This window comes from Sminthopsis crassicaudata, chromosome 2, assembly GCF_048593235.1.
Source record: "Sminthopsis crassicaudata isolate SCR6 chromosome 2, ASM4859323v1, whole genome shotgun sequence".
Taxonomy (NCBI): domain Eukaryota; kingdom Metazoa; phylum Chordata; class Mammalia; order Dasyuromorphia; family Dasyuridae; genus Sminthopsis; species Sminthopsis crassicaudata.
This window is the reverse complement of record NC_133618.1, coordinates 330,278,678-330,292,960: the sequence shown is the minus strand read 5'-3', so window position 1 is coordinate 330,292,960 and position 14,283 is coordinate 330,278,678. Positions and strand designations below refer to the sequence as shown.

General features: G+C 33.8%; 1 protein-coding gene across 5 annotated transcripts in view; it reads right to left on the bottom strand.

The window, feature by feature from the left end:
• The window catches only part of SYNE2 (spectrin repeat containing nuclear envelope protein 2), a 385,421-nt gene that overhangs the window by 106,449 nt on the left and 264,689 nt on the right, over positions 1 to 14,283 (bottom strand). For all 5 annotated transcript variants that reach the window (XM_074290333.1, XM_074290335.1, XM_074290334.1 and 2 more), the window contains 8 exons: positions 11,638 to 11,776; positions 9,205 to 9,336; positions 7,485 to 7,637; positions 7,163 to 7,372; positions 6,316 to 6,417; positions 5,877 to 5,996; positions 3,079 to 3,279; positions 1,189 to 1,362 (listed from right to left, as the gene is read on the bottom strand). In XM_074290333.1, coding sequence (XP_074146434.1) covers positions 1,189 to 1,362; positions 3,079 to 3,279; positions 5,877 to 5,996; positions 6,316 to 6,417; positions 7,163 to 7,372; positions 7,485 to 7,637; positions 9,205 to 9,336; positions 11,638 to 11,776 — 1,231 coding nt within the window. The remainder of the gene's footprint in view (positions 1 to 1,188; positions 1,363 to 3,078; positions 3,280 to 5,876; positions 5,997 to 6,315; positions 6,418 to 7,162; positions 7,373 to 7,484; positions 7,638 to 9,204; positions 9,337 to 11,637; positions 11,777 to 14,283) is intronic.

The following is a 14,283-nucleotide window of genomic DNA, read 5'->3' as shown; positions in this document are numbered from 1 at the left end:
ATTAGAAAGTAGTTGTTCAGTCATTTCAGTCATGTCCAACTCTTTGTGATACCATTTTGGATTTTATTGGCAAAGGTACTGTAGTGGGTTTGCCATTTCCTTTTGCAGCTTATTATACAGATAAGGTAAATAAATTAAATGACATGGCTAGTAAGTGTCCAAGGCCAGGTTTGAACTCGGCTTTTCCTGACTTCAGGGCAGTTGCTCTATATACTATGCTATGGTCCACAGAATGAAGAATAAATAGATTCAAATTTTGCCCCTGAAACCAGTTGGATGAATGTCAACAAATCATTTCATGTCTTCCAGCCTTCGCCAGCTTTCTAAGACTTATCTGTCAAGTTGTAGATAGGCTGATATTGTTAAGTTCTGTCATACCCAAAAAACACAAAACAACTTGACAGTAACATTATATGAACTCTATATTACAGTAATATTATATGGTTGTATATGCTAATAACTATTTTGCATTTAAAACTTTCTTTCCTAAAGATCCAGAAAATTGAATATGATTTGGCATAGGAATGATGACTGTTTTCTTGAAGAAGGACCCAATACAATGGAAAGACTTAATTTTGTTTATTCAAGCACAAACATTTTCAATTCATATATGAAAAAACCCAACAACTGAAGGACAATGAAAATGTGAATAAGATATCCTCCTCAGTGGATTGGTAGCACTCACAGTTCGAACAAGATTAGAGATTCTAAGTTCTTATTCTTTCCTAATTTTAAACTGTTGCTTATTGATAAATCACTTTCTTTTCATTGCTATATCGTTGATATAAAATTGGTCATTCTAGGCTCAGTATTGGAAAAATTAATAGAATAATTAAAAATTTTTTTCAGAGACACAGGAGCTAGCTTTGTGATTTCATTGGTAGATAGAACTCTGATGAGTATATGAATACCAATGCAGATACTTTTTCTGCAACATATAACTTTAGGGAGTTATTTAGTCCTGACAGAAGTTAAGTGACACAGTCACTGTGTCAGAACATGGTTTGGACTGAGGTTTTCTAAGGCACATTTCCCAGCTATACTACACATTCACTGTTATGGAATAGATTTATAACCATGTTTTAAAATATAGTACTCAGTTACCACAGTAGAAAATTGGCAATATTACTAATGAAGATTAGTTCAAATTAGTCTTATTTATAGATTTATCCTTATTTAACATCATACCTGTAACAGATTCTCCAGTTTTGTGCCATATTGATAAGCTTGTTGTTCCAGCAATTTTATTTCTTTTACCTTCTCTTCCCAAAATTTTTCTTTATTTTGTAATAAACAAGGCAGAGCTTTTTTAGAGTATTCTTGGATCAGAAAGACATCAGCAACAAGCTTCTGGAAAAAAACCTGTGAAAAGCAAGTGGTTTTTTTTTGTTTGTTTGTTTGTTGTTTTTTTTTTAGTATTTAAAGTTTGCATTTCTGCTATGTGTAGCTACAGTTTACATTTGTATGAAAAGGGCCCTTAGAGTTTCTGACCGTATTTCCCATCTGAAAACAATCTATCTTTTCAAAATTTTAATAGTACTTTGTCTGATTGTCACCATTATGGGTATCTTTCCTCCTAATTAGATTATAATTGTCCTTGCAGCGATTTATGTCATTTATGCCATGGCTATCATTGTATTCCCAAGACTTAGTACTACAATGCCTTCCACATAATATTTACTTAATAATATGTTCAACTAAATTATTTGAGCATTAACAACAACACAAAAACAAAAATGTAATCTGATTACAGGACAATAAATCTCTGAACTCCAATTGTTCTTACTATTTAAAATGCTAATCACATATAAAATTGTTCATACTCTTTGATCTACCAATCTCAAAGGTTTGTATCCTAAAGAGATCATAAAAGAGGAAAAAGGACCCACATATGCAACAATGTTTGTAGAAGCAGTTTTTGTAGTGACAAAGAATTAGATATTGCATGTATGCTTATCAGTTAGGGAATGGTTGAATAAGTTATGGAATATGAATGTAATGGAATTTTATTGTTCTATAAGAAATGATGAAGAGGCTGATTTCAGAAAAGCCTGGAAAGACTTACATGAATTGATGCTGAGTTAAGTGAGCAGAACCAAGAGAACACTGGACACAAAATTATGTGATAATCAAATGGGATGGACTTGGGTCTTCTCAACATATGCAATGGACTTAGGATGGAAAATGCCATCTGCATTCAGAAAGAAAACTATGGAGACTGAATGGGAATTAAAGCATAGCATTTTCATATTTTTTTGGTTTGTTTATTTGTTTTTTTCTTTCTTGTGATTTCTTCTCATTTGGTCTGATTTTTTTTTTTTTTGCACAACATAACAAATATGGAAATATGTTTAAAAGAACTGCACATATTTAACCTGTATCCGATTGCTTGCTATCTGGGGAGAGGGCTGGTAACAGAAGGAGGGAGAAAAAATTTGGAACACAAAGTCTTACAAAAATGAATGTTAAACTATATTTACATGTATTTGGAAAAATAATACTACTGAAAAAATTTTAAAATAAAATAAAATGCTAAGTACATTCTATGAGAATACCATAGTTCTGCAGGAAAGCATGACTGTAGAAAACCAACAAAACAAAAAAACAAAAAAAACCCTCTCTTCTGAATATCCAAAACATTGATCTCAGTTAGGAATCATGATAATGGAGTCAGCAATGGATTTTCATTTTCAAGATTAAAAAAAAGGAATAAATTGGCTCAAATTCAAAACCCTAGAAGAGAATTTTCTTGATCTTGATTCTATAAGTCCAGTATAAGTTCTTGTATCAACAAAGTGGTTTTTTTGAGTGTATGTATATGTGTGTGTGTATATATATATATATATACACACACACACACACACACACACATATATATATAGGGGTGTGTGTGTGCATATGCATGCACATGTGTACACATGTGATATGGCAAAACCAGCATTTTAAGTTTCTTCTTTATACACAGGAAGATTAATGCTCTGTGTAGAGATTCAGACCTCCTCTCCCACAATGAGCTTTCAATTAAAAAAAAATTAGATGATGAAGAGAACTTGTTCAAAATTACTTTCACAGTTTTACCTTGTGATTTTGCAACTGAACCTGTAAAGCTGTTTTATTTTTGACTTCTTGTTGTTGGTCCTGACCAAGTTTTTCTTTCCCAATATTCACTAGTTCTTCCAGTCCTCGCAGCAATCCTTCTTGTTGGCTTTCACTGATGAAAGGGCTGTTGAGTTCAGCATTCTTGGTTCTTAGAAGTCTCCACATATCATCAAGGACATCCTAAAAAAATAAATCAAATGTTTTCAACCTTTTTACTGATATTATTTTAAAAGCACAATACAATAAAACCAAGAACAGCCAATTCAAGAGCCTTTAGTTACCCTTTATTATTCAATTCAATAAATATTTATTAAATACCTATTATGTGCATGGTATGCTGTTTATATGAGACATATAAGGATGAATAATGATAGTCTCTGCCCTCAAAATATTAAAATCTAATGGAACTAGAGTTTGTGTGGATAAGAGCTAAGAAAGAATAAAAACAAACAATGCAAAATGTTTTAGGGACAAAAGAGAGATCTAAACAAAATGGTATTAAAAATTTGAGGAGGTTGAGGTAACTTTTAATTGGGAGGATCAGATAAAGCTTATGGAGGAGGAAGCACTTAAACTAGACCTTGAAGAAAGAGAAGGATTTCAATACTCAGGCAAACAACATTTATTAAACTCTTTCTATATGCCAGGCACTGATAGAGATATGGAAGGAGAATGTTCTAAGCATAGAGAATAGCTCCAGAGCTAGTATAAGCCAGAATGCAGTAGGAAAATGATGGCTTATTCACTAGTATTGATTATTAAAATAGTTAACAAGCCCAGAAAAACAGAATAGAAGAAGAGAGCATGACCAAAACTATGATCCAAAAAGGTAAAGAGAGGATAGTCTTCTGGGATCAAGTTAAATGAGAAGCTCTCATTAATCTTTTTGTGTGTTCTGGAACCCTTGAGAAGACAGATAAAAATGATGGGCTCCCTTCTCAGAATAATGTTTTTAAAAGCATTAAATAAAAGACATAGAATAAAAAAAAGAACAAAACAAACATATTGAAATACTGTTACCAAAATATTTATAATACAAAGTTCATACACTGTAAGTTAAGAACTCTTTTTAAGGCAGGATTTGGAACCCAAAGACATAAAGTAGGATAAAGGTTTATAGTCATAGATTTAGAGCTGAAAATGAGTTTAGTTTCCAAATAGTTCAATTTCTTGAAACCGAGAGAGGCTAAATGATCTGCCCAATGTTGGGAAGCAATGAGATAATAGCGCAGGTGTAGCATAAGTCATCAATAAATGGAGTTTGTCTTATGAAAATAATCCTCCTGAAATAATGTCTTTTTGATTCCAGTGACATGCTAGCCATACTGTGTCTGCTCCTGTGGAGCTGGAGAAATAAAATAAAATAATGGTATAAGGGTAGGCTGGTATAAGACCAAGAAAGACTTAATGAAAAGCTAAAGAGTTTATATTTAACTCTAGAAGCAAATGGAGAGTCACTAAAATTTTTAAAATACATTTTCCCAACAGTTTGAAGAACAGCTTTGAGTAAATAAGTCATTTTGACTATTCTAAATACCCAAATTATCTACAAATGACATATTAAAGAAGGTACTATCTGCATCCAGAGAAAGAACTGATAAATCAAAGTGTGTATAGATTTATTTTACACAAAATTTTAAGCCTGGCTGAATGGCAAGGCAGAGGCACCACACCATAAATAGAAATGGTTAAGTTGGTAAGAAGAATAAAAATGGTTAAGTTGGTTTTAGAAGAAATAAAAAAAATTCTTTTCTGGATATAATGAATTTGACATGCTAGGAGAACATCAACATGGAGATGTGGCCAAATGGGGACTGAAAATATAGAACTGACCCTTAGGGAGAGGGAGAAGGCAGAAGGTTGCAACTGAAAATGGAGATATAGTAATCTTCTTCATAGAAATGATTATTGAATCCATGGAGTAGATGAGATTTTCATGGAAGATAAGATATAAGACAGGAAAAAAGAAATGTAAGGATAGAATCTTTGTGAATATCCACAGCTAAGAGGAACAGGACTTAAGCAAAGGAGAGGTCAAATAGAGTAGAAGGGAAAATGGTGGGTATCCCAAAAGTGAAAGGAAAAAAAGCTATGACAAGGGGGAAAGTAGGTGTGTAGTATTAAATACTGCAGAAAGAACAAAGAGGATGAGGAATGAGGAAAGAATATTCTTTCTATTTGGGGAAAAATGAAAACTTTAAAAAGAGGGTATTGGTGACCTTGGAGAACAATTCCAGCAAAGTGGCAGGGAGACAGAAGTCAAACTCTAGAAAGTGAAGGATTGGAGGTGAAGAAGAGGTAATAAGAAAAGTTCACTCTTTCTAGGATTTGAATAATGATGGGAAGGAAAAAAGACAAAGCCTGATAGAGATTGAGGGTTTGGTGAGCACAAGGTAGAAATAAGCATGTTATTGAGAAGGTTGGGAGGAGCAGAGTAACTAGGGTTGATAAATGTGAAACTGAATTACTTGCTGTCTTAATGACTCTGCTGACAAGAGGGGAGGCAGACTAGAAATGAGAAATGGAGGGCGGGACAGGAGGGAAGAGAGGAGGTAAGGGAGTGAAAAGGGGGATGAGAGGACAAGAGGGGGATGAGAGGTCAAGGAAGAAATTGGGGACTTGAGAGAGGAAAAAGTTTGTAATGGATAATGAAGAAAGGGTGATAGGTAATTAGAGATAAAGAAAAAGTTTGCCACTTGGGGTAAGTCCAGTTGAGGTTTATATAGCAATGGATTAGATGATCCAATCAGTGTGTGCTTTTCTCTTAGAATACTTACCTCTAATTTATATACTTCTTGGATTAAAACGTAAGGTAAATAAAGTCTTTCCCCTTCATCTCTCAGTTTTGCTACCTGGACCTCAGAGTCTTGAAGTTTTACAGCATACAAATCTGCTTTCTAATGGAAAGATAACAAATTTTTTTAAGCTTAATATTTTATTTCTCCCTCCGATTATATGTAAAAATAATTTAAACTTTTTTTTTCAAATTTAAATCCTAAATTCTTTCCTTCTCCCCTTCTTCCCCATTAAGAAGGCAAGCAATTTGATACAAATTATACATTGTAGTCATGCAAAACTCATTTTAATGATAACATAGAATATTGAAGCCTTCTTCCCTCCCCCCCCACTGAGAGTTGAATTTAAATTAAGATGGGTCTAATGACTAGGATATAGGTTCAGGGTTCAGAGAGTTTAATGCTACTTTGATTTTGTTACCTGGAGTTGTTCAGAAATGCTTTGACTACTAATTTCATTCAAGGAATGCTGTATCAAGGATTTTTTCTCAATTAATTTGTCATACAACTGCCTTACTTGATTCTGCAAGGAAAAGAAGGCATTTGTAGAAAAAAAAAAAAAAAGTAAATCTTATAGATAATAGTGAAATTAGCACAACATATATTTAAATTGCAGAATAGTTGAGATGGAACAAAACTGAGCTAATTTCTGCCCTTGTCAAATACTATCTCACATCTATTTTCTTTCTTTTTTATTATTATAGCTTTTTACTTATAAGATATATGCATGGATAGTTTTTCAGCATTGACAATTGCAAAACCTTTTGTTTCAACTTTTTCCCTCCTTACCCCACCCCTTGACCAATACATGTTAAATATGTTAAAGTATAAGTTAAATACAATATATCACATCTATTTTCAAGACATCTTTTTGTTGCCCTCTATACACTTTAAGCTCCCAACCATGACCCTAATGTCTGGATTGTTTTCCATTTTGCATTTTTCTTGCTAAACTCCTATCTGTCTTTTGTAGCCCAAATTCCACTTAAAAGCTCTCTCCTTCAAAAAGCCTTTCTTGTTCTGTCTGTTGCTTTTGACTTTCCTCTTTGAACCTCAGACAAAAAAATTTTGTGCCTTATTTGTACTTATCACAACATATTTGGATCATGATTATATTTTTGTCTTTTCTCCTATAAGACTATAAACTTCATGGGATTGTTAATTGTGCCTTATTTAAACGTTGTATTTCCTCAGGCCACCTAGTCCAGTGTTTTTATAGTAAATCCTTAATAAAATGTTTCTTGAATGAATGAATGAATGATGAATACCTGATAATCACTATTATGGTCTATCCCAGATTTCATGGATTGACTTCTGGAAGCAGCTGCAGTCTGAGTTAGCTCAAGTCGTGTTTGCAAGTTATTAAAGCACTCAACAAAGACACTGGAGTTCTTTCCAGGGTGACTTATCAGTTTCAAAAGATCATCCTTTTTGTTAGTTATAGTGGAGTGAAGTTTTTGCAGTTCTAGAGACAGGGTCTGCAAGGTGGAGAGGAAAGAAGGAACACTGAAGAGTGCCTGCCTGCTAAATGTACCAAGCTGATTAGAGTCATAAAATGATAACCACATAGAGAATAGAGAAAGGACTAACCTCATAGTGGGCCTGCTGTACAGTAGCATCCTCTCTAGAGAGGCCAGAGGTTTGGAGTATCTCTTCCACAATGCTTAAACATTGACTAATACTCAGAAGGAGATCAAATATTTTTTTACCTAGATTTGCGGAGGATTCATCTGTCAGGTTTTCCTGAATTGAAAAAAGGAAAAAAGTAAAAAAAAAAAAAAGTATGTTTCAAATCTGAGGAAAGTTTAAGGAAATAAACATTAATTGATTGTTAGACAGAATAGGAGGGTGGTACAGTAGACAGAGTGCTGGGCCTAGAATCAGGAAAATCTGAGTTCAACTCCAACATCAGATACTTTCTAGTTATATGACCCTGGGAAAATCATTTAGCTCCATTTGCCTTAATTTTCTCATCTACAAAGTGAGCTAGAAAAGGAAATGGCAAATTATTCCAATATTTTTGCCAAGAAATTTGCCAAGAAAATCCCAAATGCGGTCACAAAGAGTCAAATATAATTGAAGATGATTAAACAAGAATAGTGGTTAGGGAATCAGTTTTGCACCTATATGGTACAGGAATGAGTTAACTCCCTCTGCCAACAAAGGTTGGTATCTTTTTATAATTGATAGTCTTAGAGAATTGCTTGGGCATTGAAAATTTAGGTGATTTGGTTATGGTCACAAAGCCAGTATGTGTCAGAGGTAGAATTTGAAGCCAGATCTTCTGGGCTCTTCATGATGGTTCAGCATTACTAAGCAGCTAATGAAAATAACAACATTAACGATAACAATAGCTAGCACCTACTATATACTGAGCACCTTACAAATATTAATTCATTTTATCCTTCTGACAATCCTGGGGGCTGGGTGGGTGAGGTAGGTGCTAATAATTTCCCCATTTTACAGATGAAGAAACTAAGGCACACAGTGGTTAATTGATTTGCTCAGAGTCACAGTACCTATCAAGTTATCAAATCTAGATTTGAACTCAAGCCTTCCCATCTCTAGGTGTGGTGCTTTATCCTATGTGCCACCTAGCTGCTTGAAGTTAAGTCTGAGAATTAATACAGTTTCTTAAAAATTGTTGTAAGGTCTAATATAAATTAACATATATTTCCCTAACCACACGCACAAATTGATTCAAGTTAAATCTTCATGAGCAAAAAAATTCATAAAAGGAGAACCTGCAGAGTTCTCTTTATATGTAAGTTAACAAGAAGCAGACAATCCTCATTGTCCTGTTGATATAAAAAGGGATCAATCTTTTATAAACTGATTGTCTATATATAAATGCCTCAGATTATTTTTATTATCAAGTGTTGGAGTTTCCAGTCTACTTTTTCCCTTCCCACCCCAACTTCCTAACTTACTGCCCAGCAGCCCAAACAAAGCTTGCTTTCCACCCCATATGAAAGAAATAATATTCACTTAGTGGTTATAACATTCTATCTCATGTCTAATTATGTTATTGGTTGGTCATTTTTCAGTTTTGTCTGAATTTTTATAACCCCCTTTTGGGTTGTTTTTGACAAAGATACTGATGAGGTTTGACATTTCCTTCTCTAGTTCATTTTTTACAGATGAGGAAATTGAGGCAAAAAGGCTTTGATAACTTGCCCAGGGTCACACAGCTAATAAATGTCTGAAGTCAAATTTGATTCAGGTTTTCCTGACACCAGGTCCAGGAATCTCTCCACTGTGCCATCTTGCCACCCCATATATTATGAATGTATATCATGCAGCTTTTTACCTGTGTACAAAGAACATTTGCTTCTTGGCTTAAGTCCTCAAGTTGAGAAGTATAAGTTTTCAATTCTTCAACTGTTGGAGATTTAACATTATGCAGAGGTACCATAGGGAGAAAATTCACATTTGTAGTAATCTGTAAAAAAACATGATATATATATATATATATATATATATATATGTATATAATACATACATATGCAATGCATATATATATATGTATAAACACATATAAAAAAGAGGCAATGCATCATAATACTATAACCATTCTCATTCACTGTTATTGCTTATATAACTATTTTTTAAAAAATTAAGTGAAAAGTCTTAATTTTTAAAAAATTAAGCATTTAATGGAATTGTAGAGTAAGAAAAGCAGCAATAGTACACTGAACACACTCTTTTACAGATCCACATACTATCTTTGGGATAAATAGACATTTCTGAGGATCACACATGGCCAGGGAGCACATATTAATGGTATACATGTAAGGCTCACATATGGCCGAGGTATGCAAGTAAAGAACTCCACTGCTACAGGGTCATTAAATTGTTCTAGTGGAGTCATCACGCATTGATAACATCTTAATTTTTAACAAAGGATTATTTCTAGCCAATCTGGTATCGAGATAAGCACACAGTAGATTAAAGAACACTTTGCATATACATTTTAGAAAGTGCTTAAGTGAATATGAATAGACTTTATTCAGTGTTTCTAGGTCTCTAATATATTAAGGTGATTTTGGGACAATATGAGGGGATCATTTGTGTAGTCACATGCCTGAACTAAATTCAGATATACAAAAATTAAATAAGCACTTAGGATGTGTAAAGCATTATGCTAGGCACTGGAACTAAAAAAAAAAAAATCACAAATAACAAAAATAGAAGCAACTTTTGTCTTTAGAATCTACCCTTTTTTTGGCAGGGAGTGGAGACTGGAAGAGTAGGGGAAGGGGGAGGAGGGGAATGTTGGTCTTTTTCTGGACTTTTTCAATCTGAGGAAGGAGATTTCCTTTACCAATGCAGATAGGAAGACCTCTCTAAGCAGTACCTAACTGAGGGCTGCTTTCTATCTGCAATGATGCTTCTTTATTCTCCCAAAGTCTCCACATTTTACTATGTAGTGTAAAAATAAAGCAGTTCAAAGTGCACCATAAATTGTAGCTGAAGAACTATTTGATATCCAGTGTTAAACTTTCCCCAAATAGGAAAGTGTCCTTATAAACAGAATCAGAATCTAAACACAGAGATAAAAGGCTCTGGAAAAGTGAAAAACAAGTAGCAGGACTTCTAACATGGAGAGATTAAGCCTTAATCCTGAACAAGTCTGGCTCAAACCATAGATCTTGGTGAGAAGGAATTTCAATTTTAATAAGAATCCATCAGAGATTATCATGGAAAGCTAGGATGAATGAAACTTGTCATGGCCATAGGAAATTTATGTTTTTGCTTATTCATTTTCAAATATATTAAACTTTTTGCGACTCCAATTGTGGTTTTTTTTTTTTTTTTTTTTTTTTTTTTTTTTTTGCAAAGATACGGGAAAGGCTTGCCATTTCCTTCTCCAGCTCATTTTAGAAATGAGAAAACTGAGGCAAATGGGCTAAGTGACTTATCCAGGGTCACACAGCTAATAAGTGTCTAAGGCCGTAAGATGAGTCTCAGTTCCTGACTCCAGGCCCAGCATTCTAACCACTGCTTTACCTAGCTGTCCTAGGAAACTGTGAGTGGGAGCAAAGATAACCTATCACTCACTCTGTCTTCTTTCTGATACTTCTGGCTCAATATATGTAAAGAAATGTTTCAGTCCCATGTAATGCAAACACTGTTAAGATTGGCAATAGTTTCAAAGGTATAAACATGATGGTTCATACCCTGCGATTTCTTTATGAGGTATGAACCTCTTTGAGTGGATCAAGAAAAGAATGATTGATTGATAGGCCAGGGCTCTTGGGCTTTGAAAAACTAGAGAAGTTTCAGAAGAAGTTAGTGAAGGAGCCCTTGGGTGTGGCCATTCAGTTTGGTCAGCCAGTCAGCTATGGGGGGAGGGAGAGAAAAGGAGAGAAAGAGGGAGAGAGACAGATGCAGAGAGACAGAGAGAGGGAGGGAGATAATAATAATAATCACAGGGCACAAGAATCATATTGCTTGGACATATAACACTTTAGGAGGATGTTACACTTCCATTATATTAAATGAAATAGGGATGTATAACACCCTCAGTTACTTAGGTCAAAACTACATACAATTGGAATGAGTTCTTCTAGGACAGGAATAAATTCCCTGCAAAGATTTTCATTTAAATTGGATGGTTACAAAGAACTCCTATTCAACTATGAACAATTCACTAACTTTTCTTTTAGGAAATAACTTGCTTTGGAAAGGACACTGGCCAGATCTTGACAAGGGCTGCATTGTGCTTGGGGTTCAGACTGACCTGATCATCCATAGATTCGGGCAAAGGCAGCTTCATCTTTGATAACTCCTGAAGCAAATATTGCCATTTGTCTTCACTTTGCTCCTGAGAAGATAAAAATGACGCTGGGGATCCATTTCTAGAGTGAGATGCTCCAGGGCTTTTGAAAAAGGCAGAAGACAGGAAAACAATTGATATGTAAAGTTTTATGCTACATGGCACATTCTTCTAGAAGTCACTTTGTTCAAAGGAATACTCCAAGAAAATCCAAGGCACTTTGTCTATACAAACTACTCCAATCATAACACAATTCACTGTTCAACAATTTTATTTTGCTTATTTGTGCTTCATCTCCTTTATGCTAGAATAAGCTGATGCATATTTTAATTTAAAAAAATTCACTAGCTACTTGCTAAATGCTGCCATTAATAACTGATACAGCACTTTCAGATTTGCAAAACACTTTTCTTCATATCAACTCAGAGAGATAAAGAAAACAAGTATTATTTCCATTTTACACAATGAATTACTGTTCAATTCATCTTTTTAAAATATCATGTATCCCACAAATCAAGAATATAGAGAGATATTTTAATCAGTGCTTTGCTGATGGAAAGATGATAAATCACTAATGTAACATCTTCAGATTCTTATAATACATTCAAATATTAAATTGTTGAATTTTACAGTAAAAAAGACAAAAATTAAATTTTGTCTTCAGGAAGTTCCAATTTACTACATTCCCTATTTAAATAGTGAATACTATCTAAAACTGCTCAGTTCTTTTTCTTAAACATTTCTAGTAGCATCAAATTCACTATTCCCTAGGATAATTAAATCTATTTTTGAATAACCCTAATTATTAACAGATTTAAATCCCCTCCACTCTTCTGAGTGGAAAATACACATGTGTATTTACTATTTTATTTTTCCCCAATTGTAAAAAATAATTTTTAGCATTATTTTTGTAAAATTTTGAATTCTAAATTCTTTTTTCCCTTCTCTTCCCTGACATTAAGAAGGCTAGCAAGTTGATACAGGTTATACATGTGCATTCAGACAAAATTATTTTCATGTTGGTCATATTATGAAAGAAAATGGAGGTCAAAAAATTGTGTTTCAAACTGCATTCAAACTATATTAGTTCTTTCTTTAGAGATACTATTTCTCATCATAAGTCCTTCATAATTGTCTTGGATATTTGTGTTGCTGAGAAAAGTTTAGTCATTCACAATTGATCATCATACAAAATTGCTATTACTTTGTACAATGCTCTCCTGGCTCTGTTCACGTCACTTTGCATCAATTCATGTAAGTCTTTCTAGATTTTCCTGAGTGTATCCTATTTGTCATTTCTTACAGTATAATATTATTTCATTATAATTATATAATACAACTTGTTTGCCATTTCTCAATTGATGAATATCTCTTCAATTTCCAATTCTTTATCATTACAAAAAGAACTCCTATAAATATTTTTGTACATAAAGATCCTTTACCTTTATTATTATTTTTTTAATCTCTGGAATATAGACCTAGTGATTATATTGATAGGTCAAAGGGGATGCATGGTTTTATACCTTTGGGGCATAGTTTCAAAGTGCTATCCAGAATGATTGGATCGGTTCACAATACCATCAACAATGCATTAGTGTTTCAATTTTCCTACATTCCTTCCAACATTTTCCTTAGAAGATCTGAGTTTCAAATCCAGCTATGCGTTTTAATAGCTGAGGTCTTGTAACACTGGAGTCTTGGACAAATCATCTATAAAATCTATAAAATGAAGTCCCTTCAAGCTCTTTACCTCTGATTCTATCCTTTTATCTACTGCTTGAAGTACTCCCTATGAGACAAGCAGAGCAGCCTTAATCTCAATTCCACATAATAATCCTTCAGATATTCTGAGGTTGCTAAAATATAATCCCTAAATATCTTTCACAATAGATTAGATGTTGCTAGTTATTCCAAATTAACCTCAAATGGAATAGGTCTAGTGCTCTTAACATCCAGATCACCATTTGTACACACTATAACTTGTCATTTTTTTTTTTACACTGTTGTAGTCAGTATCTGCTCTTTATTGAGGCTTTTCTTCATAATTTTATAGAGATTTTTCATATTTTTTGTCTTATTTTGTTCTTACTGATGAAGTGAACTGCCTTTCCCCATCACTATAAATCAGCAACTCCTCCAAAAAATTATCTCAGATACTTTCCTGGAGCCACTAAGAGGTTAAGTGACTTGGCCATTGTCAGTTGTAGGACTAGAATCCAGATGTTCCAAACTCTTAAACATAGCCCTTTTAACCACTTTTAACCATTTTTCACAAGTCTATATATTCTTCTACATTTTTTATGGTGTGCACATAGCATATATTTAATAAATATTTGTTAATTGAACTGAATCTTTTTTTTTTTTTTATTCTTTATTATGGTAGATTATAGAGGGCCACAGATAGTAGGGGAACTCTGGGTGAGGTATAAGACCCTTCAGCCCAGAGGGAACCTACTGACAATATCTGGTTCAGTTCCCCATCTCCCCTTCCTAATGAGAAGTTAGGAGATAGTGACAACCAGTGTTGTAACTGAAACAGAGTGATACCAGGTGGCAATCTACATACAATAGCAAGTTGTTTATGTGGTCCCATGTGCGCAGTATATAGTT